The sequence below is a fragment of the Tursiops truncatus genome, chromosome 20 (genome assembly GCF_011762595.2).
Source record: "Tursiops truncatus isolate mTurTru1 chromosome 20, mTurTru1.mat.Y, whole genome shotgun sequence".
Classification (NCBI taxonomy): Eukaryota; Metazoa; Chordata; class Mammalia; order Artiodactyla; family Delphinidae; genus Tursiops; species Tursiops truncatus.
In genome coordinates this window covers 51711591-51737580 of record NC_047053.1, presented here as the reverse complement: position 1 = coordinate 51737580, position 25990 = coordinate 51711591, and the positions used below count along the sequence as shown (strand labels likewise).

The 25990-nt window shown below is 58.0% G+C and overlaps 1 protein-coding gene across 4 annotated transcripts; it reads right to left on the bottom strand.

Moving 5' to 3' along the window:
- Window positions 1-988: 988 nt before the first annotated feature.
- HID1 (HID1 domain containing) lies at window positions 989-20456 on the bottom strand. Of its 4 annotated transcripts, none has more exons than XM_033847343.2 (19): window positions 20265-20455; window positions 14430-14579; window positions 13704-13874; window positions 12975-13085; window positions 12282-12388; window positions 11918-12034; window positions 9309-9522; window positions 9051-9107; window positions 8072-8212; window positions 7833-7923; window positions 7471-7622; window positions 7288-7366; window positions 5620-5784; window positions 4202-4429; window positions 3723-3829; window positions 3157-3237; window positions 2476-2567; window positions 2156-2314; window positions 989-1886 (listed from the first exon to the last, which is right to left on the bottom strand). In XM_033847343.2, the coding sequence occupies exons 1-19, from the start codon at window positions 20328-20330 to the stop codon at window positions 1823-1825; spliced, it is 2352 nt and encodes a 783-aa protein (XP_033703234.1). In that variant the 5' UTR covers window positions 20331-20455; the 3' UTR covers window positions 989-1822. The 4 variants fall into 4 exon arrangements, with proteins under 4 accessions (XP_033703234.1, XP_033703233.1, XP_073654246.1 ...); XM_033847342.2 differs by having other exon boundaries at window positions 12972-13085; window positions 20265-20454; XM_073798145.1 differs by lacking the exon at window positions 20265-20455 and adding an exon at window positions 14091-14140 and having other exon boundaries at window positions 12972-13085; window positions 14430-14548.
- Window positions 20457-25990: the final 5534 nt, after the last annotated feature.

The window sequence follows — 25990 nt, the reverse complement described above, 5'->3', positions numbered from 1 at the left end:
AGCTACTCTCGGGGACGGTCAGCCCTAAATGATTCCGGGGAGTTTGGGGAGGGGCACCCCTACCCGGCCAGGCCTTGGGGGTCTGCCTCCTGCATGGTCCAAGCTCAGCCCAGGACATCTGGAAGCTTGCAGCTGGGCAGGCAGCCCTGCCCTTCTCTCCCCACACACCCTGTCTCCTAATGAGCTGGTTAATTAGCTGCTAGGCAGGGGTCAACAGCTCTCTCCCGCTGACATAAACCCTGTTTGTTTGATCGATTCGGGCTTCGTGGCATTTGCTCCCGGGGACAGAGAGGACACTCTGTGTACATGGTGGGAAGGGACAGTCCTCCTGGGCGGGGCTGTAGGGCTGGGACAGTCCTATTTCTGGGCCACGAGGGGTCTCAACCCTTTGTCTGGTCCTCCCCCTGTCTGATGCACGGGAGGAGGTGGGAAGAGAGGAGCCGGGGCTCTCGCATCCCCCCACCCCTCGCCAGCACACCTTCTCCCCAGGACGGAGCCCCCGGTGACTTTCTGTAGCCGCTCACCCCAGGCCTGCCGATCCTCTGAGCCATCGGGTGGGGAGGGCAGGCACTGACAGCCCATCCATCTCCCTGAGCCCAGCGCGAACAGTGAACCGTGCCCAGGGTGAGGCCCAGGGTGAGGCGCAGGGTGAGGCGCAGGGACGGCGGCCCCGGACCCTGCAGGCCAGGCTTGTACCCCTTGCAGCTGGGTGCTGGACCCCCAGCGCCGTCTCACTGGCTGCCTGGGGGCCGTGCAGGAGGCTGGGAGGCAGGCCCCTTGCCTCTCCTGTGTGGGCTCTTTCTGTCGGGGGGGCCACAGCCTGGGGCGTCCAACCCTCCACTTCCCCACCCAAGAAAGTGACAAACGCTGGTTCCCAGGTGCGCACCGAGGGCCCTCTGGGGCCTGATTCTGGGAGGCAGAGTCCCCAGCTTCCCTGAAAACAAGAGCCATGGCCTCACCCCCTCCCGTCCAAGCACAAAGACGCAGGGCATGGAGAGGGGGTTTTATTGTGTAAAGAGGCCGATTGTACAGAGCAAAGATTGTACGGACACAGGTGGGGTGAGGGAGACCAAGAAGCCGGAATCAGGAGGATGGGGCGTTGGTATCCTGGTCCCCCTCCGCGCAAGTCATCAGGTGGTGGGCAGGGGCAGGGAGGACTGATCAGCTGTCCCCTGCCCCCATTCCCTCGCCCCCATTACTGTACAAGAGCCAGCCAGGCTATATTCACTGACCCAGAAGAATATAGCAGGAGACCCTCAACACCCCACTCCAAATCCCTAAAATGCGCGAGGTCCCCTCGTCTGGCTTTCGATGCCTGTCAGCCCCCAGCCTCCTCCACAAGCAGCCTGGTCACCCTCCTTCTTCCCGGGGTCCTGGCAGCGAGCCGGGCCTGGACCAGGTGGTTTCAGGTGAGGAGGATTGGAAAGGCTCCCCTCCCCCTGCCCAGGTGCCTCAAGGGGCCGCCCAAGACTCCCTCTTGGGCAGCCCACTAGGGCAGAGGGCTGGGCAGCTCAGGAGCCAGGCGGGCACTGAGGGTCAGCACAGAAACGGGTCCCGAAGGGGAGCCAGAGTGAGGCGGGCCCCTGGTGGAGGGCTGCAGCCCTGGAGACAGAAAGTTCCTCTCAATCCAGCCTGGAGGCAGGGGGGCCCCCCACCATCCCAGCCACAAGGGGCCTCCTGGCTCTGCCACTCAGGACTCAGCCACTCAAGCCCCCAGCCCTGACCGTAGTAATTTAAAGCTCAGAATGGTGGGTCGGGGGGAACATCGGGGGACCAGGGTCCCCGCCTTCCCCTGGTCCCTGCCCCTTGCAGGCTTCCATCTTCACACCCGCTGGATCTCAAACAGCTTCACATCTGTGTCGTACCAGACAGGTGGGTCCACGTTCCTGCAGAGGGAGTGGGCCGTCACCCAGGTGCCGGGAGGCCTTGCAGGAAAGACTGGGGAGGAACGAGGCTGTCGTCCTCCCACCCTGATGTTCTCTGCCCCCTGCCCCTGGGGAAGTGGGTGCCCACCCTCCACCAGACAAGACCACCCTGGCTGACTGTCTTGACATGAACCCCACTACCCTAGTGGGGCACAGCCCCACTGAGCTGACCCTCGCGTGGATGCCAGACCCACCCAGGCCGGTAACGGCCCCACCCCCAAGGGGCCCACCTCAGATAGATGACGCCCCACATGTAGGTGCGGAACCACATGGCCGTGCCCGAGTTGGCCTGGTACTTGCGGATGAGGATGGGGTGGGGCACGGGCAGCAGCCCCACCAGGGTGCCATGTTGCAGGAACCGCAGGATCTCTGACTCGTCCGTCAGGCCCCTGCCAGGGAGAGGAGGGTCTCCAATGTGCCCACTCTGAAGGTCAAGGGGAGCAGAGGGCTCACCCTGGACCCCCGAGGCCCGTGCTCCCGGCCACACCCCCAGCGCAGCCTGGGCTGGCCCCTCAGAGCCCAGCCCGCCCAGCCCCGTCCCCAGCCTCACTTGTCAATGCAGATCTTCTCCACCTGGGGAACCAGCACCTGCAGCAGTCTCATGATGGTTTGCAGCGGCAGCTTCGACTTCCAGGAGAGGACCTGGGGGAGGGACTGGGGTTCCTGGGCTGGCAAGACAGCCCCCAGGGGCTGTGGCATAGGCTTGACCCCTGACCTGAAACCATGGACTCCCCAAGGCAGAAGGCATCCCCGCTCATCACAGCAAGGGCCTGGCACGGGGCAGTGCCCGTGCACAGTGACTGCTCTTCATGGGAGGAGCCGGGGCTCTCCCTGAGCAGGTCCTGTGTGCCAGAAAGTATCCCCCTTGATCCTCACAACGGCACGATGAAGTAGGGACCTTTATTATCCCCGTGCAAATGCAATTAGTGGTGATCTCAGGAATCATGTAAGGGAGTGGGCAAGTGATTTGGGGAAGGAAGTTGGAAAGGGTGATTTACTAAGAAAGGGCTGTGGACAACTGAAGCTTAACCCTGCTGGGGAACAAACTCTGGGACAGTGTAGACAGAGGAAGCCAGAGAAGCCAAGGTCATGAGACAGGACTGACCCCTAACCTGACCGGGGCCAGCGCTTGGATTTGGACCCATTCCCATCCAAGCCTCTCCTGAGCTGTTCCCAGGGCCAGGAGCCCCGGACCCACCCCCGCACCTTGTACCATCTGTCCCACCCTCACCCACTCCGACGTCGGGCTCCACTGCCCACCGGCTGATGCGCTGGACAGTCGCCGCTGCTCCCGCCACGCCTGGCTGGGCTCCTGGTCCCGGGGAAGGAATAAGAGAGAGGGATGTGGGGAGAGGGTGCAGGGGGGTGGGGAGGGCAATGAGGTCTCCCCATTGGCCCATGTTGCAGGGAGGGGGCTCACTCCCAAAGCAGGGGATAGCCCAGCCCAGCACCTTTGCCCTGGGCCCCAGGCCCTGCCTGACCCTGCCCAGCCCAGTGACAGGTTTAGGGCCAGGAGCTGACTGAGCAGACCGGGTAAAGGCCAGCCCAGCCTAGATAAGGCTGACGGGTGAGGAGTCTCAAGGCCAAGGGATTGAGCCCGTGACCAATAAACAAGGGAGGGGTCTGTGAAAGGCCCCCCATCCCCAGAGAGTCATCAGTGCCAAGCCTGACGCCCTGGGCACTGGGTACCTGCCCCTCTGCTGCACAGTGCTCCGGCCCGGCCTACACCTTGGAGGCCAGGGAGAAAGGGGAAGCCCAGCCTCGCCACCCAGCCCCGCCAGGAGTCCCCGCACCGACCTCCGAGGCTGGGCTGCACTCTGCCGAGTTCTGCTGGGGTGCAGGCTCCAGGGATCGCAAGGTACCATCCTCTGACACCTGGGACTTCTCCGTCAGCTTCTCGATGCCTGGGCGGTGGGGTGGGGAGCCGTGAGGACTCCTGCCACAGTGCTCCTCCTAGAAAGCCTCTGCCTGGGGCCGGCCCCGAAAGTCTCCAACTTCCCCCCACTTCACAGATGCTGTGCCAGACCCCCCAGCGCTCAGCCCCAAGGCCCAGTCCCCCCACCAAGCTGCCCCGCCCGGGCCCCCGTACCTCCACCCCCACCCTTGTCGCCACTGCACGGCACCCTGCCCCTCGCCAGCACCGGACCTGGGGTGGCCACCAGGCTGGCCTTGAGGGTGCCCGGTCCCCCCACCAAGCTGCCCCGCCCGGGTCCCCGTACCTCCACCCCCACCCTTGCCGCCACTGCACAGCACCCTGCCCCTCGCCAGCACCGGACCTGGGGTGGCCACCAGGCTGGCCTTGAGGGTGCCCGGCTCGGCGGGGGCAGCGGGGTGGGAGCCCTCCATAGACACGCCCTCCTGTGAGCTGGTGCGGGACAAGGCCTCGGGAGCCCGGCGGCGCCGCTGCAGCGCCTTGTGGATGGTGGGCGGGTCAGTGGGCAGGTTGGCCAGCTGGTGGAAGACGCTGCGCTTTCGGATGATGGCGTAGACCAGGTTGGAGTTGCCTGTGGGGAGGAAGCGTGTCTCAGGGAGGCCCCCTCGCCACCCCCTTCACCTGGGCGTCTTCCTGGGAGGGGGAGTTTGGAGGACAGGAGGGTGTCTACCGCAGGGGGAGGCGACAGCACAGGGCACAGATGAGAGGAGCCAGGCAGGGCTGGCGCCGGGCGGCATCTGTGGTCTGAGGCTACACCGGGATGCTACCTTTCGGGAAAAGAGCTTCTGGGCTGAGCTCCGCCCCTGCCCCTCCCTGGTACCTTCCGGACCCTCTCACCACCCAGCACTAAGGGGTAACAGCTGGCAGAGTGGGGCGGGCCCAGCGTGTCAGTGTCCCACCAAGCCAGCTGTTCAATATTTTGACTGTCCCCCAAGTCAGGTCACCGGGAAGAAGGACGATATGGCGTGCGCCTGTGCTCTGTCGCCCACACTGAACGCCCTTGGCTCCCGGGGAGATAAAAGACGCTTTTATGGGCCTTCAATGCCCCGTCCACCGCTCTGGTCCCTGCCTCTCACCACCCTGCTCTGCTTCCACTTCAACACATCTCACCCCAGGGCCTTTGCACACATTGTGCTCCCCCCATGTTCTTCTACCCCTCCCCACCCCCATTCACCCCTCATAGATCAGTGCAAATATTACTTATTTGGGAAATAATAACTGCTGACATTTCGTTCACCAGGCAAGTGCTAAGTGCTTTTCTGGGATTATTTTACTTAATCTTCTCGATATCCTCTGAGATGGAGACTGGGAATTATCATTATGACCATCTTACAGATGAAGAAACTGAGGCTCAGAGAGGTTATGTGCACACAGTCACAGAGCTAAGTGGCAAGGCCCTAACTGACACCAGGCAGCCCAGTATCTGTGACACCCAGCAGGACCATGCCACTCTACACTTCCCTCTCAACAGACTTAAGATGGCCTGTTTGTCTGGGTGACCATCTGTTTGAAGTCCCGCTCCGTGCTCCCTCCCCAGCTATGAGCCTCACGGGGCAGAGGGCACTCTGCTTTGTTCCCCAGTGAATCCCCTGCACCAGGCACAGGGTTTGGTATGCAGTAGGTGCTCAATAAATGCACGCTGGACAAACAAACACGGGGGTGGAGGGCTGTGCCCTCCTCAGATGGGGAGGTGTCCTCGCCCACTGCCCACTCTGGTTCCTGCCCCCGAGGCCAGGCCAGGGGCTTGGACCGCTGCCTCACCGTCAAACTGGTACTGGATGATGTTGTTGAAGACCTCCAGGAGGAAGAAGACCAGGTGGTGGTTCTGGGCGGCAGAGAAGAGGAACCAGGTGGTGGAGAAGGCCTCCAGCAGGTGCAGCAGCTTGTTGGCGGCCACCATGGACAGGCTCTTGAGGTAGGGGGACACTGCAGGGGAGGGGTCGGCTCACTCCTGGGGCCCCCGCCAACCACCCCAGCACATCCTGGGCCTGGGTGGGACACGATGCTACTGCTCCCACACCCTCCCTGCCCCCTGCCTGTGAAGTCCCCCGAAAAGTCAGGAAGACCAAGCGCCAGCGGCTAAAGCCACACTGGCCATGCCTCCTGCAGAGCCCCAGGGCTCCACCCCGGCCCCTCCCCTGTGGACAGCCGCCGCCCTTTACAAAGTCACTCACACACTCCATCTCCCTGACTCCTCCCCGCATCTGAGAGGGAGGTGGACAGAGAGGAGACCGTCCCCATTTTACAGATGAGGAAACTGAGGCTCAGAGAGGTTCATAAACTTGTCCAAAGTTCTCCAGTTATAAAATGATTGGGCAGGGATACAAACACAGGATCTTTAACTCTTTCTAGAACATCAAGCTGGGAATTCCTTGGCGATCCAGTGGTTAGGACTCCGAGCTTCCACTGCAGGGGGCCCAGATTCGATCCCTGGTCAGGGAACTAAGATCCCACAAGCTGCACAGTGCCGCCAAAAACTAAAAATATTATTTAAAAGAATTTGAATAGAATGTCAAGCTGATATTCCATCTATAATGAGATAGAGATTTTCTGCACAGCCTGTGAAGGGGGAGTCGGAGATGCGAGGCTGCACACGGCTTGAAGTCACAGACTGATCTGTGTGTTTCCTTGCCCTGTGCCTTTCTCCCTCAGGATGGGGCAGGGCTGGTGGCTACCTTGTTCACAAATGCATTCTCAGTGAAGATTTGTGGGGTGGAGCCAGTGATGGAAGGTGAGATTCTGGCCCCAGAACTCACAGTCCAACGATGCAGCTAGAGGTCGCCAAGGCCCTACAACATCCCACCCACCCTGGAGTCCAAATCGGACCACGGAGAAGTCAGCCCCTCCCATTCAGGACCCTCCTCTCCAAAAAGCAGCCACGCGGAAGTCATGCCGCCCCAGCCCTGGGCCCCGACCTTGCTGGGTCCCGTGCCCCTGTCAGCCTGAGCCCCCCCCACCCCAGCTCGGAGGCAGCCACCTACAGCCCTTGCTTGTGGGCGGGGCCCTCATCCGAACCTGCGCAGTCCAATACCTCAGCCGCAAGCCACATGTGGCCATTAAGTGCTAGAAACGTAGTCCTAATGGATGTGTGCTGCACGCATGGAACACACACACAAGATTTGGAAGCCTGCGTTCAAAAACGAATGCAGAACATCTCAATAATTTTGTATTCTGGTTACATATTGAGATGATGGTATTTTGGATACAACAGATTAAATTCAATATATAATAAAATTATTGTCACCTCTCTTTTTCTTTCCTTCTTCCTTTTTAATGTGGCTACTAGAAAACTGACCAGTACATACTTGGCTGCCCTAATATTTCTATTGAACCCAGCCGGTTTGAACCAGGGAGCCAGCGGCAGGTCAGCCGGTGGCCTGGCGCCCCCTGGTGGTGAGCATGGGGAAGGCGGGCTCTGGGGCCCCCTACCGTTGACGACGATGGTGAGCAGACAATCGAAGAGGGGCTGCAGCCGCTGGTGCCCGCTGGTGATGATCTTGTGGAAAACCTGTGCGGGGAGGCAGAGGAGCAGCCATGGGGTCCCTGGCGCCTCCAGACTCAGCCGAGGGGACGTTACACCACACCCCCAGGTCCTGACGGGAGCTCCCTCACCACAATGAGCAGGTCGGCGTGGGTGCCGGTGAAGACCGGGATGTCCATAGGCACGCGCACTGAGTAGGGCTTGTTCAGCCGCACCCCGAAGTTCCGTTCGCCGCTCAGAAGCAGCAGGATGAAGACGCCGATGTGCATCAGGCCCACCCGAGCTGCGGCACGTGGCATGGGAGGGGTCACCACGCTGGGTGGGGAGGGGAGGAAAGGAGCCCAGGGCAGGGACCCTTCTTGGGGGTAAAGGGAGAAGCCCTTCCCGGGAGGTCGGGGCACCAGGCCTGAGCTGCTGGGAGGCAGGACAGACTGGCCGAAACTGCCCCTCCGCGAGGAACCCCCCAGGGATCCTCAGCCCACCCCAGCCTTACACTGGTCTGCTCGGGCATCGTTGAGGAAGTAGAGGATGGGCACCAGGATATCCAGCACATCACTGCTCTTCAGCACAAAGAAGAGGAATTTCTGGGGGGAGGCGGAGACAGATGGGCAGAGTCAGGGGGAGGGGCAGCTCTGCCCCACCCTCTCCCTCTGCCGGGAGCCTCCCCAGACGCTGTCCCCATCCCTGAGGCAGACCACTGCCCGCCAGCCTGGGCCCCCGAGGCCGGCCCACCTTGTTGAAGTCGCAGAGCTTCCAGAAGAGGACCAGCAACTCCTGGTGGAACTGGATCTTCTTGGTGGAGTTGGGCAGGTAGGTCTGGAGCAGGGGGTTGGAGAGCAGCCGGGCTATGCCCTTGAGGATGAACTGGAAGTCCTGGGTGGGGGAAGGGCAGGGGCCTGTCCAGTCCGGCTCCCCACAATCCAGGCTTCCTGGCCAGGCCTCCCACAAATGCCTCCGAGCCCCCCAGGGCCTGATCCCACCTCTAGAGCCTGAGGGGCCCAGATGCCAGTGTCATCAACAGCTGTCCTGGGGGCAGCCCCTCAGAAGCTGGGTCCAGGGCAGGTCTAGAGAGCACCCCGCCCCTCCACCAGACCACAGGCTCCCCATCTGCTCTTAGTGACCTCCTCACGTGCACACTGGACTCCTGCCCGCCTGGACTCCTTGCTGACAGGTGACATCCTTCCACCCCTCCCCATCGCCCTGTGACACGTGAGGAGCATTCTATCCTCAGAGAGCTGTCATTCACTGAGCACCTGCTGCCTGCTGGACTGTGCTCTCAACCAATCCTCACTACAAGGCAAGGGCACAGTTACTGTTCCCATGTCATAGTGGCAGAGGTTAGAGCTCTGGGAGCACAGGAACCTCCCCCAACGTCACAAGACACAGGAACTCAGGTGTGACTGGCCTTTCCATCCACTGTCATTCCCCCACCAAACCTGACATCAGAGCCACCTCCTCCTGGAAGTCTTCCCGGCTACCCTCACCCAGTTGAGGCCATCAGCCCTTTTCTGAGTCTCAAGATCCTCGCGGTCCTGCCATCACTACTTCACCTGTGGTGGCCTGAGTGCACGGGGACCGTGGTTCCTTCATATAGGGGTCAGGACTCTCCCTACCCCCATCTCATCTGCATCCCCTCACACCTTGCAAGGCCACAACCTTTGTGGAGGGTGGAATCAAGAACCCACAAGAGCAAGAGCATCGTTGGACTCACCTCCTCGCGATGGATGCGGGACAGGTAGTTCACAAACAGGTTCTCGGGCCCTGGAGGCTGTGGAGGGCGGAGCCTGGGGTGAGCAGGTGCCTTCACCCCCTGCCCCTACGCCAGGCCTAGGCAGTGCAGCAGTACCCCCTCTGACCCCAGATACCCCCACGAGGTGCCCACTGGATAACCTTTGCCCAGCTCCGCTAGAGGGGGTGCCACCCGCCCACAGCCTGGCAGGGCGGGCTGCCCTCCCTCTCCCGTCCTTACGTCAGCATCGTCCATGGCCGTGCCTGTGGTGGTACCGTCCACGGTGGGCGTGGCGCCGTCATGGTCCAAGCTGACAATGAGCACTTGGGCAGCTTCCTCCACCAGGGGTTCCCGGTGGTCAGAGAAGAGCAGGTGGTTGTAGGGGATCCCGTAGCCCACAGGGTCATAGGCACACACGGTGTTGAGGAGGGAGGTGAAGAGGGGCAGGGCGTGTCTGCGGCAGGAGAGGATGGGCGGGGCTTCAGAGACCCCACCCACCAGCCCAGCCCTCCCTCCGCCCCCAGCCGTGGCCAGGTGGGAGGGTCAGCCAGGCCAGCCCCCTCATTCCACAAGGGTTTCAGTGCCAGGCCGCCATCTTCGGGCCAGGGAGCAGAACCAGGAGTTCATCCCTTCCCACGAAGGAGAGACCCTTCCTCATCCTTGCCTGCATCTGGGACCCAGGCCAGGCTGGGCCAAGGCCAGAAGGAATTTATTACCAAGAGTGGGATGGCCAGTCCTGAGGGGCTCTTTGTAGGATAGCGTGCCCACACCCCTTAGATTTTCACCCCCAGGGGTTGAAGCCTATTGTTTTTTTTAATTAATTTTAAAATTTATTTATTATTTATTTATTTATGGCTGCATTGGGTCTTCGTTGCTGCGCGTGGGCTTTCTCTAGTTGCAGTGAGCAGGGGCTACTCTTCGTTGCAGTGCGCGGGCTTCTCATTGTCGTGGCTTCTCTTGCAGAGCACGGGCTCTAGGTGTGCGAGCTTCAGTAGCTGTGGCTCGCAGGCTCTAGAGCGCAGGCTCAGGAGTTGTGGCTCGCGGGCCTAGTTGCTCTGCGGCGTGTGGGATCTTCCCGGGCCAGGGCTCGAAACTGTGTCCCTTGCATTGGCAGGCAGATTCTTAACCACTGCGCCACCAGGGAAGCCCTTTAATTATTTTTTTAAATACTTTTTAGAGCAGTTTTAGGTTCACAGCAAAATTGAGAGGAAGGCACAGAGATTTCCCGCGTGAAACCTCTGCCCCAACACGTGCACAGTCTTCCCCACTATCAACATCCCCCACCAGGGTGGTACACTTGTTACAGCTGTAGGCCCTACATCGACATATCATTTTCACCCAAAGTCCACAGCTTACATCAGGATTCACTCTTTTTTTTTTTTTTTCGGCCACACCACAGCTTGTGGGATCTTAGTTCCCCGATCAGGGATCGAACCTGGGCCCTCAGCAGTGAAAGCACTGAGTCCTAACCACTGGACCGCCAGGGAAGTCCCCAGGGTTCACTCTTGACGCTGTATGATCTACAGGGTTGGGCAAATGTATAAAGGACATGCCCCTGACGTTTTTGAGGGGCAGGTACCCTTCCTTGGGGCTTCAGAGAAGGGCTGGAGGGCCCACAGGGAAGGCGGGCTTCCCCTTGGGAGGCAAAGCATGTGCCCCATGCCCCAGCCCCCAGGCCACAGAATGACTCCGTTCAGAGATTTGTAAGATATCAGAGGTCAAGCTCCTCATCTTACAGATGAGGAAACTGAGACCCAAGGGGGTTAATCAAGTGGCAAAGTGGCCATTTGCCCCATAATGCTGGTGAGAAAGAAAACTCTGGCCAGCTTTTGACCGTGCCTGGTGGAGGGAGTCACCTGGGTTCTCGCTCCTTCTGGGAGCTGGGGGCTGAGGTGGGGGAAAGGGGCAGCCAGCCAGCAAAACCTGAAGGATGAGGCCTGCCATGTGGGAATCAGAGTCTAGAAGAGGGTGAACCATGACACTGAGGAGCACTAACGCCTGTGCAGCCAGCGCATAGCTGGAGCTGCACAGCTGGAGCACGTGTACCTGCTCTAAATACTCAATCCAGCCATGGGACACCTCCATGTGCTCCTATGCCCCCCACTGCCCATAAATGCCCCCATGTGGGCGGGGCTTCCCCACCCTTCAGGGTATTTATCACGCCCCCTCTCCACCCACTGAATAAACTGCACAGCCCAGGGAATTCCCTGGCGGCCCAGTGGTTAGGACCCGGTGTTTTCACTGCCGAGGGCCCGGATTCAATCCCTGGTTGGGGAACTAAGATCCCGCAAGCCCCACGGTGCGGCCAATAAAAATAAAATAAATTACACTGCCCGATACAAGCTACATGTAGCTATGGAGAGCTTAAAATGTGGCTGGTCTGAAGTGAGATGTGCTGTGAATGTAAACTAAACACTTGATTTTGAAAACTCACTATGAAAAGGGAATGCAAAACATTTCAATAATTTTGTATAGTGATTACATGTTAAATGCTAATATTTCAGATATATTGGGTTAAATGAAATACAGTATTAAAATTAATGTCACCTATTTCTTTTTTATTTTTAAAGGTCTCTACTAGAAATGTTTAAGTTGCATGTGTGGTTCACATTATATTTCTACTGGATAGCAGGGCTCTAGATGGAGGACTCAGGCATGGGTCATCCAGGGCCCCCCAATGGGACATGGGACAGAGCTGGCGTAAGGTGTGACTGTTCTTATAGGTCATCACCACGAGGGGGCAGCACATCCCCTCAAATAAGACTCACAGGGCTGGCAAACGGCCTCAGCGCCGGGCTGCCTGGAACCAAGAGGAGGAGAAATGGAAAGAAAGGCCAGGGGCCCCTCACCTGTTCTCTGTGGAACAAAAAAACTGCACCCATGGATTGACGCTGCTGCTGTCTGGAGCTGGGGGCAGGTACATGGCCTCAGAAAAGCACGTCAGCAGCAGTTTCAGCAGCTCCATCCTTGGGCAGGGAGGACAGAGGAGAGGGTTCAGTACCTGAGGACCACAGTTCTCCTGTAGGAGGGCACGCCCACCCTGCCCCGCCCCAGCTCAGGTCCATGAAAAGAAATGACTCCATTTTATCCCTGCGAGGCTGAAGTTGGGTCACGAGCGGGCAGGGTCTCCTTGGAAGACCCCACGCGTGGTTCCCTCTCTGAACTGTGCAGGGGGCCAGGCCTGGGGTCCAGCTACTTCCTCAGCAAGCTCACCGGTTCATGTCGTGGTTGTAGTTGGGCTGGGGGGAGTGAGCAAAGCCCACACCAGCCTCCCAGATGTATTCACAGCTGTCCAGAGAGTGGATGTCCTCCGCCGAGTCCTGGGGACAGGGTCAGAGAGAAATCAGGCCAACCCAAGCCCCCCGCTATCCTTGGGGGCAAAGACCCTCATATTCTCCTAAAGACAGACCCTCAAAATGCCCCAGGTGCTAATGCACACGGGAAGAAATGAATGTTCTCAACCTCTTGAAAGCTCCTTTTCCTTCAGTCTGGTACTTGCTCAATCCAGTTTGAGACAGGGAGAGAGAGACAGGGAGGGAGCAGAACGGAATCAGGTGCCCCTGGTGGTGCGTGGGAGTGGGGGACGGAGAACGGTCAAGGTCCAGTCCACGGGTCCACGGGCAGTGAGAGGGCCAGGGCTCCTGTGTGTAAGCCCCACTCCTCCACCCACGGCCCAGGCCAAGACAATGGGTGCTTGTGCCCGATTTCCTGGATGCAGCGGGCAGGGCCGGGCACCAGCTGGCTCCCCTCCAGCCGTGCCAGCCACCGCCCCCTCCCCGGGACCATGCGTGCCAGGCAGCCCCACCTTCCTGGAGCAGCCCCTGCCCGAGGGAATTTCAAGCGGCCCCAACCTGGGACCAGAGCCCTCCTCGGCCCGGGGGGCGGGGATTGGGGGGCTCTCACCACGGTGCTCCTCCGGTGGCTCTGGACGGTGAAATCTGGGCAGAAGAGCAGATCAGCGACGGCCAGGAGCAGGGACTCGGCCAGGGGCCGCGCGTTCTCGTCATCGTCCTCTCCCTGCTTGGGACACAGCGCCTATAGGCCCCCTCAGTCGTAGCTGGCTAAGGAGAGGTGGCCCCAGGACTTGGAGGGGGGATGGGAGGAGGACGGGGTCTGGGCCCAGGCAGACACTCGCGGGCAGAGGGATGGAGGAAGAGGTGGGAGAAGGAACAGGAAGTAGACCCCTAATCACCCCAAAGCTCCCAAGGCAGAAGCGGGACAGAGTGGGGAGCGGGGCTGGGACCAGTGAGGAGACCTTCCCACTGACTGGGAGGGGACAGGTGAGTCCCCTAAACTCTAGAGCCTCAGCCCTGCTGGGAATCACTGCCCACCTCCCCACCCCCCTGCCAGTTGCTTGGACAGAAAGTCAGGGAGGGGGTGGGACAGCCGGGGGGAGGGCCCAGCTGCCCTGCCCCCATCTCTGCCCAGCTGTAGAGGCAGAGACCCCCATGGGAGAGAAAGCGGGGGCTCAAGGAGGAAGAGCTGGCCCCCCTCCTCAGCAGCACCCGCACTGCCCCTACATCTGCCCTTCCCAAACCCCAGAAGAGGTCTGGAGGAATGTGGCCGGCCCTGAAGGGGTTCCTTCCCTGTCACCACAACTCCACCTCCCGCCCAGCCCCGGCCAGGTCCACAGACCGCTCCTCGCCCGGCCCCGGGCACTGTGGACCAGAAGAAGCCCCTCCAGTCAGGGTCCTCAAAGATGTAGGGCAGCACGCGCGTGAGCAGCCGGCTGCAGTTCAGGACAATCTGCTTCTCCTTCTCCGAATGGCAGCCGCTCTCAGCTCCCTGCACCAGCTTCTCAACAGCCTGCGAGGATGGGCAGAGAGGCACGCTGGCAGGGTAGGGAGTGGGGCCCTGGCACTTGGGGCCAGGCTGGGCACCCCAGGCTTCAGAGTGGGAGAGACAGTGGGGCCACCCTACCGGACCGCCTCTCCAGACAGGGTCAGCCAGCCCAGGAGGATGGGACATGGGCCAGGGAGCAGCTTAGAGAATCCTGGGAGCGAGACCCAGCCCACCACTCACTGGCTGAGATCTTGCTAAGTGACCAGCCATCTGGCCCTCAGTTTCCTCATCTGTAAAATGGCGACATTGACAGGACCAACCACACAGGTGAGCTACATGAGCTGACCTATGGACAGTGTCACCCACAGGCAGCCCTCACAGGTGGCACTGGCACCATCACTTCCCCCAGAGCCCAGCCAGGGGGAGAAGTGAGTGAAGACTTGGGACCACTCCAACCTGGGTGGAGGATTTCCTGGGTGCCTTCCCTCTCGGACCACAGGGCTGGGCCAGCTCCAGCCTCCCTGGGAGGGTGGGAAATGCTCAGGTGGGAGTGGCAGTGAGGGCCAGAGCACCCTTCACCTTGTAGCACAGAGTGGCCAGGTTGGAGGGCGACTCCTCTCGCACTGCCCGGATCTCCGCTGCCGGCACCAGTGCAAAGACATCCTGCACCGAGGTGGCCGTGTCTGCCCAGAACTGGTCCCAAAAGGCGTCATCAGTGGCTTCCACGGGCTGTGGGGAGATACGGTATCCAGAGCTGCACGGTCTCTTGCCAGCAGGTCCACAGTTTGCCCACCCTGTAGCCAAGGGAGCCCCCGAAAGGGAAGCCCCCTACTCCATCCCTGCTGGTGCCAGGAGCCTTCCCACATGGGAGACATCCTTCAGCCACCATGAGCCCCGGGTGGCACAGGCAGGCTGGGGACACTTGACACAGATGGTCAGGGGCCAGCTGGACACTGAATCCAGTAGCCAAAGCCCAGCCCAGTCCCTGAGGGACTGTGTGACCCTGAGTAACTCACCATCCCCCTCTGGCAGGCCCTCCCCACCTGGGGGCCTCCCCAGGCCACATCCCTAAATCAAGCGCCCAGGGAGGAGAGCCAGGCTGTGCCCCTCCCCCTAGGAAGAAGCCCCTCCCCCTAGGAAGAAGCCCCTCCCCCTAGGAAGAAGCCCCTCCCCCTAGGAAGAAGACAAGGGGACATATGCTCATTTCCATTCACCCAGGCTGCCCCCTTGGCCCCAGCCTCCACCCTCTGCTGGTACACCCAACAGATGCCAAATCTAAAGGCGTCATCCCGCGGCTCTCTGACAACACCTGTCCTCTCGGTACCCACCACCTGTGCTGCAGTTCAGGCCCCTCTGGCCAGGGCCCCACCTCCAAATTCACCCCCTCAATCCCACCTCCACGCTGTCCCCAACACGCTTTCAAAACACAGCACCAGGGCTTCCCTGGTGGCGCAGTGGTTGAGAGTCTGCCTGCCGATGCAGGGGACATGGGTTCGTGCCCCGGTCCGGGAAGATCCCACATGCCGCGGAGCGGCTGGGCCCGTGAGCCATGGCCGCTGAGCCTGCGCGTCTGGAGCCTGTGCCCCGCAACGGGAGAGGCCACAACAGTGAGAGGCCCGCGTACCGCAAAAAAAAAAAAAAAAACAACACAGCACCAAAGGCATTGTTCCCTCAACAAACATCTTAGGGCTCCCCACTGCCTGCAGAGTCCAGACCTCGGCCAGAGAGTCAGCCAAGATCACACCTAAACACACATACAAGCCACACACGTGCATGTACACATACATGGACACATGCACATACACAAGTGTGCACAGGTATGTGTGTGCACACACACCTGTATTTACTATCCCAACAACACAACCCTGCTATATTTTCTCTTTGCCTTTGCTCAGACTGTCCCCTCTTCCCAGCACGCCCGCCCCTTCTAACACATCCCAAAGTCCCACCGGTCCTATCAAGGCAACATGCCTTCAACACACGTATGCCTTTTAAGTTATATAGTCGGTCATATAGACAACCAATTTGAATCATGGACTCCACTTCTAGAAATCTTTCCTGAGGAAATGGTCTGAGAAGTGCAGGTATGAGGATGTTTACTGAAGGGTTGATAACAGTGAAAAGTTGGAATCAACCTAAATAACCAACAACTGGGGAAATGCTTGAAAAGTTAAGGCACCCGCATACAGTGGAATATTACACAGCCATCGGAATCACGTCTTCAAAGAATATGAATGAATGGAAAATGCTCACAGTACAATGTTATATGAAAAAGGCAAGATATAAAACTAACTATAGGGGACTTCCCTGGTGGCGCAGTGGTTAAGAATCCGCCTGCCAATGCAGGGGACACGGGTTCGAGCCCTGGTCCGGGAAGATCCCACATGCCGCGGAGCAACGAAGCCCATGCACCACAACTACTGAGCCCACGTGCCACAACTACTGAAGCTCGCATGCCTAGAGCCCGTGCCCCACAACAAGAGAAGCCACTGCAAGGAGAAGCCCGTGCACCACAACGATGAGTAGCCCCCGCTAGCCGCAACTAGAGAAAGCCTGCGCACAGCAACGAAGACCCCACGCAGCCATAAATAAATAAATAAATTTATTTAAAAAACCTAACTATAGGATGATCACAATTTTGTGTTAAATTATACAGGAATAAAAGCCTAGAAGAAAATGACAGAATGTCAACAGCAATTATCTCACGGGGTGGTTATTCTTTTCTTTATATTTTTCTGTAAGCGCATGTATTACTATTTTTTCCTTTTGAATGTTCATCTGTTTGAGGGGCGTCCAAGACACTCTTACCCTTCTGAATAGCACTTCCTGCAAGAGATCTTCCTGGGTTGCTCCAATCAACCTAGACTTTTGCCTTCTCTGAAAGGGCTGATAATGGGGCCCTGCTACCCCACCACAAACCCGCATGCGATATGCATCAGTCTTACCATCAGAAAAAAATATGAATCTTGTTAAAAAATAATTCTGTTCTCCGAAGCCGCTTCTTCCAAGAAGTCTCCCTGAGCTTGGACCAGCGGGCTCCCTCCCACCTTGGAACCCCCCTCAGTCACTCACAGTCCCCAACAGGGCTGGGTGCGCTTGCCGGAGGCCCCGCTAGTCCATCAGCCCTTCGTCCCTGACCGTGCACTTGAGGCCTATGGCAGACACTCAGCCAAAGCCTGGAATTACTCCTAGAGAGAGATCCCTTCAGCCCCGCCACAGGGCAGAGCTGAGCACCAGTGGGGCTGCCCGAACTCAGGCCTGGCCACAAGCCTCCCAGGGTCCAGGTTTACCCTAGCCCACCCCCCAAACAATGCCCCCCTCTGAGGTACAGGGCAGCATGTGGCCATGGCCTTCAGGGCAGGCCCGGCACCAGGACATGCTCAGTTCCAGAACTGGTAGAGCGAGTTAGCCGGGCAGAGAGGAACAAAGACCAAAGGAGGGTCCCTGGGGCTGGGGTTTGCTGGCCCACATGCCCTCAGTCCAGACAGCTCTCTGACACTCACTGTGTGGGTGGCCGGGGTGGGAGTGGGGAAGGAACATCCCAGAAAACGTGCAGAGCCCCCCACCATCTGGGAACACCTCTGGGATGCCACCTTCCCCACCTCCTACATAGCCACTACCCCCTTAAAGGGGCAGACACTCATCAAGTGGAGTTGACCTCTGACCTAGTTCATCAGGTAAGTGTCACCTGGGGATTGAATTCAAAATGAGGAGAGAGCCTTGGGAGGGAACTTGGGAGGCCCCAGGGCAGCCCAGACCTGAAGCAGATGAAAGTCCCAGCTCTGGGAGCTGGCCTTGAACTTCAGGAGTGAAGACTTTCACCTCCCCCATCCCCACCTTGGGCCTCCCTACCTGGTCCCAGCTGCGGCTCAGACACTTCAGTTTGGTGACCATTACCTGACCATACCAGGCTAGCCTGATGCTACAGGTACTGCCAGGGTCACTGGAACTTTTGTTGGAGGGGGGACATGGCTTAGCCCCTGCCTCAGTTACCCCAGCTGGGCTCCACCCAACGCAAGGAAGCTTCTAAAATCCAAGCCAGTTTCTTTGCTGGAGGTGGGCAGGCCCATGCTGCCAGGGGCACTGAGCTACCCTGGTGGGAAACCAGATATTCTTAGCATAGCTTTACCAGGACCTGCTCAGACCAAAGCCCCTGCCAGCCTGGGGGACCAGCTGCATCTTTTGAACCTCTCTGGTGGTGGGGAGAAGGGAAGGACCAGCAATGCTCTAGCCTGCTAAGGGTGACCTGTACCGGAGGACTGTGTCACAATGGCATCCACACACATGTACATGTGCACACATGTAAACATGGACCCACCCGGTATCATCTGACCTATGGCAAACAACCTCCAAATGGGCAGGATCTAGGAGAGGGTCCCAGGTCCAGGAATGTGACCCGCCAGGGCCCCACCCACACCAGGAAAGGCTCCAGAAACACAGCCAAAGCTGCTGGCCCTCAGGACCAGGGTCAGGCCTAGCCCGAGGCAGGAAGAAAACAGGATGCAGCACAGGAAGGCAGGGAAGGCCCAGCGGTGGCAGCTCCGGCCAAGGCCACGGGAAAAGGTGCTGGGTCTGTTTGTCTGCTGCCCAGAGCAAAAATCTGTGTTCACAGCACAGCCTCTGAAGGCCTGGGACAGGAAGACACCTTGTGGACACAGCTGGCCTGAATCTCCTTGGGGACACCGAGTGGCAAGGTCTGGAAACGCCATCTCGGATCTGGTCCCGTCTCTTGAGCTGCTCAAGCCGGGTCACTACATAGGGCAGGTGGCCTCATTCCTGAGGCCCCCTCCCACCTGCAGGGCCCAGGGCCCTCCAGAGGGAGACCCAGGCTGGTCTCTGGCTCCAGTCCTGTCCCAAGCCAACTCACTGTCCCCAGCTGGGAAACGAGACAGCACCATCTCAGTCAGCCCTGTCCCAGGGCCACAGCCAGGGAAAGATGGAGACGCACTGTATTTTGGGGAGGGGACCGGAGCATGTAGGAATCTTGTCCACGCAGATCCTTTGGGACGTGGCCCTGCTGGCCTGGCAAAGGACCCTGGCAGCTGAGGCTACAGCCCATACCTTGTTCCTCCAACAAGGTGTTCCCCCCCCCCAGGTAGGTAAACATGGAGGCCTCCCTCCCTTCCTCTCCCTATGGCCCCGCACTGAGAGGCTGGCCCACCTGCCACCCTCAGATCCAAGCGCCAGAAATAACCAGGAGCCATGGGGGAAGTGGCGAGAAGCAAGGCCTGGTTTCCATCAAACGCCTCTCAGCTGGGGCTGGACTCTCCAGCCGGGCTGTTTGCCGGGCTCCTGACCTTTCTCTTGTGGGATTGAGAGAGTGTGGGACCAGAGGCCTGGTCTCTGCAGCTGTGATCAGCTTGCTGTGGGGAAATGGCTCCCCTGAACCCACTCTAATTGCCTAGAGCCAGAGACAGCCCTGGGGGCGGGCGTAGGAGGAAAGTCCCAGATGGCGGCAGGTCCTGACTCCCTTGAAAGCGGGGGATCTGAGGAGTGAGAGCTGGGCATCTCTGTGGCCAGAGCAGCCTGGCTCCAAGAGTGAGGAGAGAGGGGTGGGCAGGGAAGAAGCCTTGCTGGGGCCAGGTCCTTGCGCTGGGGGCAAGGAGGTGGCCTCTGTGCCACTTGTGGACTCAGGGGAGTGTGCAAACATGGCCTAGGATGAAAGATACCCTCAGGTATCAAGGGCAGCCTAGACTGTTCTTAGCCCTGACCCAGAAAACAGAGGGTACCTGCAAACACAGCCAACCCCACCGCTGGGCCTCAAAGGGGGAGCCCCCTGGAGCAGTGGTCCCCAGCTGGGAACCTGGATTCCATAGAGCTGGGAGCAGGTCCCCTTGCCAGGCTGCAGCGCTGCCCGCCACTCTGCGTGTTCCCAGCAAGACCTGGGCCTTCCCTGGCCGTGGGCATCGACCTGGGCCCAGCAAGGCCGCTGCCGCTGCCGCGAACCAGCTGTTTCGCGGATCCGGGAGGGCGCCGGCCGGCTTTGTTTGCATTGAGTCAGCCGGGTCTGTGCCTCCGGCACCCGCGGGCACCGAGGGGCAGGGAGGAGAGCAGGGAAGTGTTTTGGGGCGGGGGAGGAGGCTGGAGATGCGAGGCTGGAGGGGCTTGGGGGGGGGTGGACAGAGGGGCGGACAGCGGCGACGCCGGCTTGGAGAGTAGACACACGTCAGCCTAAGGTGGCAGCAGCAGCTGCGGGAAAAGGGATGTTCCCGGGAGAGAAGGCCGGGGGTGGGGGCTAGGGGATGGAGCCCTGGGATACAGGCCAAGGGGTCTCGCTCCGGCCCTGGCCTCAGCGTCACCCTCCTGGCCATCTGGTCCCCCTATCTCCCGGCAAGCCAAGTTCTTGCAGCCCCCCAGCCCTGCCCAGCCCCCAGCCCGGCAGGTGGGTGGGGAGGCCGGGGGCCCCGGGCGCACCTGCGTCTTGGTGGTGAGCTGGATCACCGCCTTTCGGAAGTTCAGCTTGGAGTCCGCCGACCCCATATCGCTGGAGCCCGCTCCGGCCCGGCCCTGGCCCTGACTCCCGCCCGGGCCCCGGCTCGGTATCCAGCTCCAGCTCCGCGGGCCCAGCTGCTCTCGCAGGAGCGGACCGGCGCACCCCACCCGCTCGCCCGGCGTCGACCCCGCCCCCTCCTGGCTCCTCCTCTCCGGGCTCCGCCCCCCGCACCTGCCGCTCCCCGCACCGCCCATTCCCGGCTCCCGGGGTCTGCCCCTCCGATCCACTGCTGCCCCACTCCCCGGGTCTTTCCCAGCCGGACCGGTTGCCTCTGCGACCTTTCTTCTGCGTGGCAGCGTTAGCCCCCCTCGGTCTCTCCCATTTCCACCCAGCCCCCGGGGCCCGCCACCCTCCCAGCCTCCCGTCCCCTGCCCCCATCCTCACCATTGGTCCCCACGCCATCACTGGGCCCACACTTTCAAAGCCAGCCCTCTCCCGTTTCTTCCTTGTCAGTCCCTGTACTCGCATTCTGAGCATCCTCTCTTTTAGTTCCCCTTTTTCTGACCTGTCAAACCCACATGTCCAGACGGCCCGGCTGTTATTGCAGTCACCAGCCCTCAGCCTTCCGTTCTGTAGAAGAGAAGCCCTGATTCAGTGCCCCTGCTCCAAGAAAGCAGCTCCGCGGTCTAATGAGAGCGAGAGGTCCCTCCAGGTCCCACAACTCCTTTCTGGCCACCTGTGTTCCCTGACAACCCATTTCAACAAATAGGTTGAGGGACTAGTATTTACCAACACTGTCAGGGGCGGGGGCAGAGGGGGCTTAAGTAACAGGGTCTGCCCTTTAAGAGCAATTAGCTAAGGAGAGAAACAAGGAACGAATTAGCCATGGTTCAGCCCAGTGAGGCTTTGATAGAGGCAAATTAATAATAATAATAGTGACAACAACATCTCTTACACAACAAAAACCTACCTCTGAGATAGGTATTATACCCATTTTACACTAGGGGAAACTGAGGCTCAAAGCAGTTAAGTTGTCCAAAGTCACATAACTGGTAAGGAACAAAGCCAAAAAAGCAAATTCAACTCTGGCCCCAAAAGAGGCTGCATTTTTTCAATAATATCGTCTTGCATGGTGTGTCTGGAAGCTTCTAGAAATCCTAGCTGCTTCAAAAGGAGGTGACATTTAGCTTAAACTGGAACTCCACGAGTAAAAAATGAAGGGTGCACCGTCTAGGCACAAAGGCAGGGTAGGACAGGTGTGGAGGTAGGGAGGAGGGAGACAGGGATGTCACCATGTCACTGAATGAGCAGACTGGACAGGATAGCTCTGTCCTTGCTCCAGAGGTGGGTTTTCCTGCCCTGGATGAAATCTTGGACACGCTCCATGGCTTTTCTAATCACTTCAAGATAACAAATGAATAGTACCTTTATTTGGCGTTAAAAAAAAAAAAATCAAGTCCACCCTACAAATCACCAGCCCCAGTCCAGGCCAGAGTGACATTAAAAACTCTGAATCTTATTCATTAGGGAGATGCAAACTGAAGCCACAATACAATAACTATTACATAACTATTAGAATAGGTTAAAAACCAAAACAAAACCTGAGGATACAAATACTGGTGAGGATGGGGAGCATTTATATTTTCTTATAAAGTTAAATATAGGGACTTCCCGGGCAGTCCAGTGGTTAAGACTCCACCTTTCAAATGCAGGGGGCATGGGTTCGATCCCCGGTCAGGGAACTAAGATCCCGAGGCCAAAAATAAAAATAAAGTTAAATATACAATTACTATACAACCCAATAATCCCACTTTTGGTATCTCCCGAGGAGAAATGAAAACATATATCCACACAAAAAGCCTGTGTAATGCATATAACAATTTCATTCATAATCACCAAAACCTGGAAACAACCCAAATGTCCATCATCTGGTGAATCAACAGATTGTGGTTCATCCATAAATGGGACTAGTACTCAGCAATAAAAAGAAACAAACTACTGGTACAGGTAGCAAGAATGTGGGGAATCTCAAAATCGCTGTGTCCGGGGCTTCCCTGGTGGCGCAGTGGTTGAGAATCTATCTGCCAATGCAGGGGACGCGGGTTCGTGCCCCGGTTCGGGAAGATCCCACATGCCGCGGAGCAACTGGGCCCGTGAGCCACAACTACTGAGCCTGCGGGTCTGGAGCCTGTGCTCCGCAACAAGAGAGGCCGCGATGGTGAGAGGCCCATGCACCGCGATGAAGAATGGCCCCTGCTTGCAGCAACTAGAGAAAGCCCATGCACAGAAACGAAGACCCAACACAGCCAAAAATAAGTAAATTTTAAAAAATTTTAAAAAAATACCGGAGTCCATGTATTTAAAAAAAAAAAAAAGCGCTGTGTCAGACACAGAAGGCAACATACTGTGTTATATCATTTATATGATATTCTGGAAAAGGCAAAATATAGGGACAGAGAACAGATCAGTGGTTGCCGTGGGCTGGAGCAGGCTGAGGGGGCTGACCGTTGAGAGGGTATGAGGAGACTTTGTGGAGTGATGAAAACATTCTATGGTTTGATTGTGGTGCTGGGTCCATGACTGTATATGTTTGTCAAATTCATATAACTATACACCTAAAAGGGATGAATTTTACTGTATGTAAATTACACTTCAATAAAAAATACAAACACCAAGAGCAGGTGCTAACCGACCATTCCAAGGGATTAATTGTGAACGCTTTGGTCTTGCCCATTGTTCCGAGCCATTCCTGTGGTTTGCAACGAGCAACTCCAGGTGGCACTGACATATTATTGGTCACCCATGGACAAGTGGACAGATTAGCCAAATTGAGTTTAATCAAGGGGTGATTTAGGGAAAATTCCCTGGTGTCCAGTGGTTAGGACTCTGCGCTTCCACTGCAGGGGCATGGGTTCGATCCCTGGTCAGGGAACTGAGATCCCATATGTTGTGTGGTGCAACCAATAAATAAATAAATAAATAATTTTCAAGGGTGTCCCTCGAGAAAGAGGAGGAAGCTGCATGGCCATTTGGTACCCAGCCTGGGAATAATACATAGAGTCACTTCTACCATACTCTATTGGTAAAGCAATCAAAACCTTCCAGATTCAAGGGGAGGGGACCCACCTCTCCATGAAAGTCGTGTCAAAGAAGTTGGCGCCATGTTTGAAACTGCCACATTGTGGGCAATTCTATCCTCCACACTTCCTCCTCCCAAGCCCAATCCATCTCTCTCCTAACGTTTGTCTTTAAGTCTTCTCATCTCAGTAAATGGCATCTCCCACGTTCTCAAACGAGAAATCCAGTGTCAGCCTGATGCTTCTCCTCTTGTCAACCCCTCCCCCAGTCCATCACCAAGACTCGATGATGTCATCCCCCAGACGTATATATCACAAGTTCTACCTCCCTCATCTCTGCCGCCCTCACCTGTGCCAGGGCCCCCACCATCTCCTGTCTACCACAACCACCACTCCTGCCTCCCCTAATCTATTCTCTGCAGAGCAGCCTGAGGAATTGTAAACTGCAGCTCACAACGCTCCCCCCCGAAAACACCTCGGAGCCCATTGTTCGGGTCAATTCTCTCTGGGTCCCACTGTGACCTCCAAGGCCCTGCATGATCTGGGCCCTGCTCCCCCTCCCCCAAGCCCCCAGGTTCTGCCCACACTGGTCTTCCTTTATTTCCTCAGACCCTCTAAGCTCTTTCTTCCCGGGATCTCTGTACAAGTTGTTCCCTCTGACTGAGACATCACTCCTCCCACTCTTCACGCGGCTGTCCCCTTCTCATGCTTTAGGGTCCTATCTTAAAAGTCTCTTTCCCTGAGAGATTTCCCATCCCCAGCTGTTGTTAGTTCATCCTTCAGTGTGTTTCCTAAAACTTTTACCACCATCTTAAATGTTTTTGTCTTTTTCCTTGATTTAGGTCTGCCTCTCCTACTGAGATGCAAGCTTCATGAGAGCCAGGGCTGGGTCTGTCTCGTTCTCTACATCCCCAGCACCTAGCACTGGCCTAGCACACAGTGGATAACTGTATGAAGAGAACTCCTGGGCTATCACAGGAGATGGAACCACTTTGGGAATCCACTTCAGTCAATAGGAAAGGCACATTTTCACCCACTGTTTTTCAGATTCATTTTTTAGTGCCTTTAGGAGCCTTTCAGGTAGGGCAAGCGGATCTGTTCTGGGGTGGAGATGGATAAAGAAGGAGGGCCAAGGAATATGATTCTGCCACTGGTTTTAGAGCATCCATTTGTTCCTTCATCAGGCACCTGCTATGTGTCGGCTGGAGTTCCTGCCCTCAAGGAGCTTTTAGTGTGCTGGGAGCGAGATGGATCCCACACAGTGGACTGAGTGCTGTGTTGCAGTGGGAGCCCAGGCAGCCAGCAGTGAGCAAATGTGCCTGGAGCTTCTCCACAGCTCTCTTAGGCCTGTGTCTCAGGCCTGACCTGCCCCCGTGACCCCCCACCAGGAAGGTAAAGTCCCTGGACAGTCTCCCCAGCACCCCCGTCAGGAGCCCCGCCAGAAGAGGGGTAGTGACAGGCAAGGAGTGGATCCTCCAGGTAAAAAAGTTACAATAATAATGATGCTAAGAGCAAACACTGAATAGTGTTCATATGGCCTAGTCACTGTTCTAAGCCCTTGGCCTGTGTTAACTCAGACCAAGAGTTTATAGCCCCTCCCAACAACCCCATGAGGAGGTATCAAAGGAGGAAAAGTAAGAATGACCCCACAGGAGGGACACCCTCAGCATAAGCATCCTAACGGTCACTGCTGATGACAGGCCTGGAGGGTTTAAACTGCAGGGATTTGGGGTAGACACACAGAAGCACTTCCTGACCGCAAGGACTTGTGAGACTCTAACATAATTCCCCTTTCAGAACAGACATTGTCTGGGACGCACTCCGATGGTGTACGGGGGGAAAGGGGGTTGGACTCCAGATGACTTCGCTCATTGAAATGTACTGAGTGCCTTTCCCTGCCAGGCGCTGACCTCAGAATGGTGGAGAGGACAGATGGGGCAAGATCATTCAGCGCAATGTAAGCCCAGCGCTAAAATCACGGGTCTGGGGACAGGGAGGGGAGCGCGGCCTGCAGGGGTGGCAGCACCCAAGATGCGCAGCGTGTGGTGTCAGTGGATGCCCCGACGGCCCAGAGGCGCGGGCTGGGCACCCTGCCCCTCCCCCAGGGTGACCCGTGTGACTGGGAGCGCCGGGACTCTCTAACGTCAGTGCTGCCTGCGCACGCGCCGTCATTTCCGGTGGGCTGGGCTGGGCTGGGCTGGGCTGGGGGTGGAGGGGGCAGCGCTCAAGCTCTTCGGGGAGGGCGGTTACATCTTCAAGTCCCGGATCCTAGCTCTCCCGGGGTTCCATACCTGTGCTTTGGTCCCAAATCCAGCATCTGGGCTTGCATTTCTCGGGAGCTCGGGTGAGAGCTCGGGGAGCGCTCCTGGTCGCCCGAGTGTGAAACTGACCCCAGGGGAATCATAGTGCCCAAGGCTGAGGGGACATCGAATCCACCGAGGCTCTGACCATCAGCCTCGAGTCTTGATGCCCCTGACAAGGAACACCACGAAATAGGTCTGCTTGACACGCAGATGAGGTACCATGCTCTGGGGGTTACCAAGGTCGGGTAGTTTATACTTCCCACCCCTGGGCTTGACTCTGCCCTGCTTAGAGGAAAGGCCAGAAATGGATCCCAGGGCGTGTTGGCT

Coding starts and splice junctions, on each gene's coding strand:
- HID1 (XM_033847342.2), bottom strand. CDS start 20,330: ATGGGGTCGGCGGACTCCAAGCTGAACTTCCGAAAGGCGGTGATCCAG. Junction 4,430..5,619: donor CATCCAGTACCAGTTTGACG/GTGAGGCAGCGG, acceptor TCCTCCCCACAG/GCAACTCCAACCTGGTCTAC. Junction 3,830..4,201: donor CAGCCTGGTGGCCACCCCAG/GTCCGGTGCTGG, acceptor CCCACCGCCCAG/GCATCGAGAAGCTGACGGAG.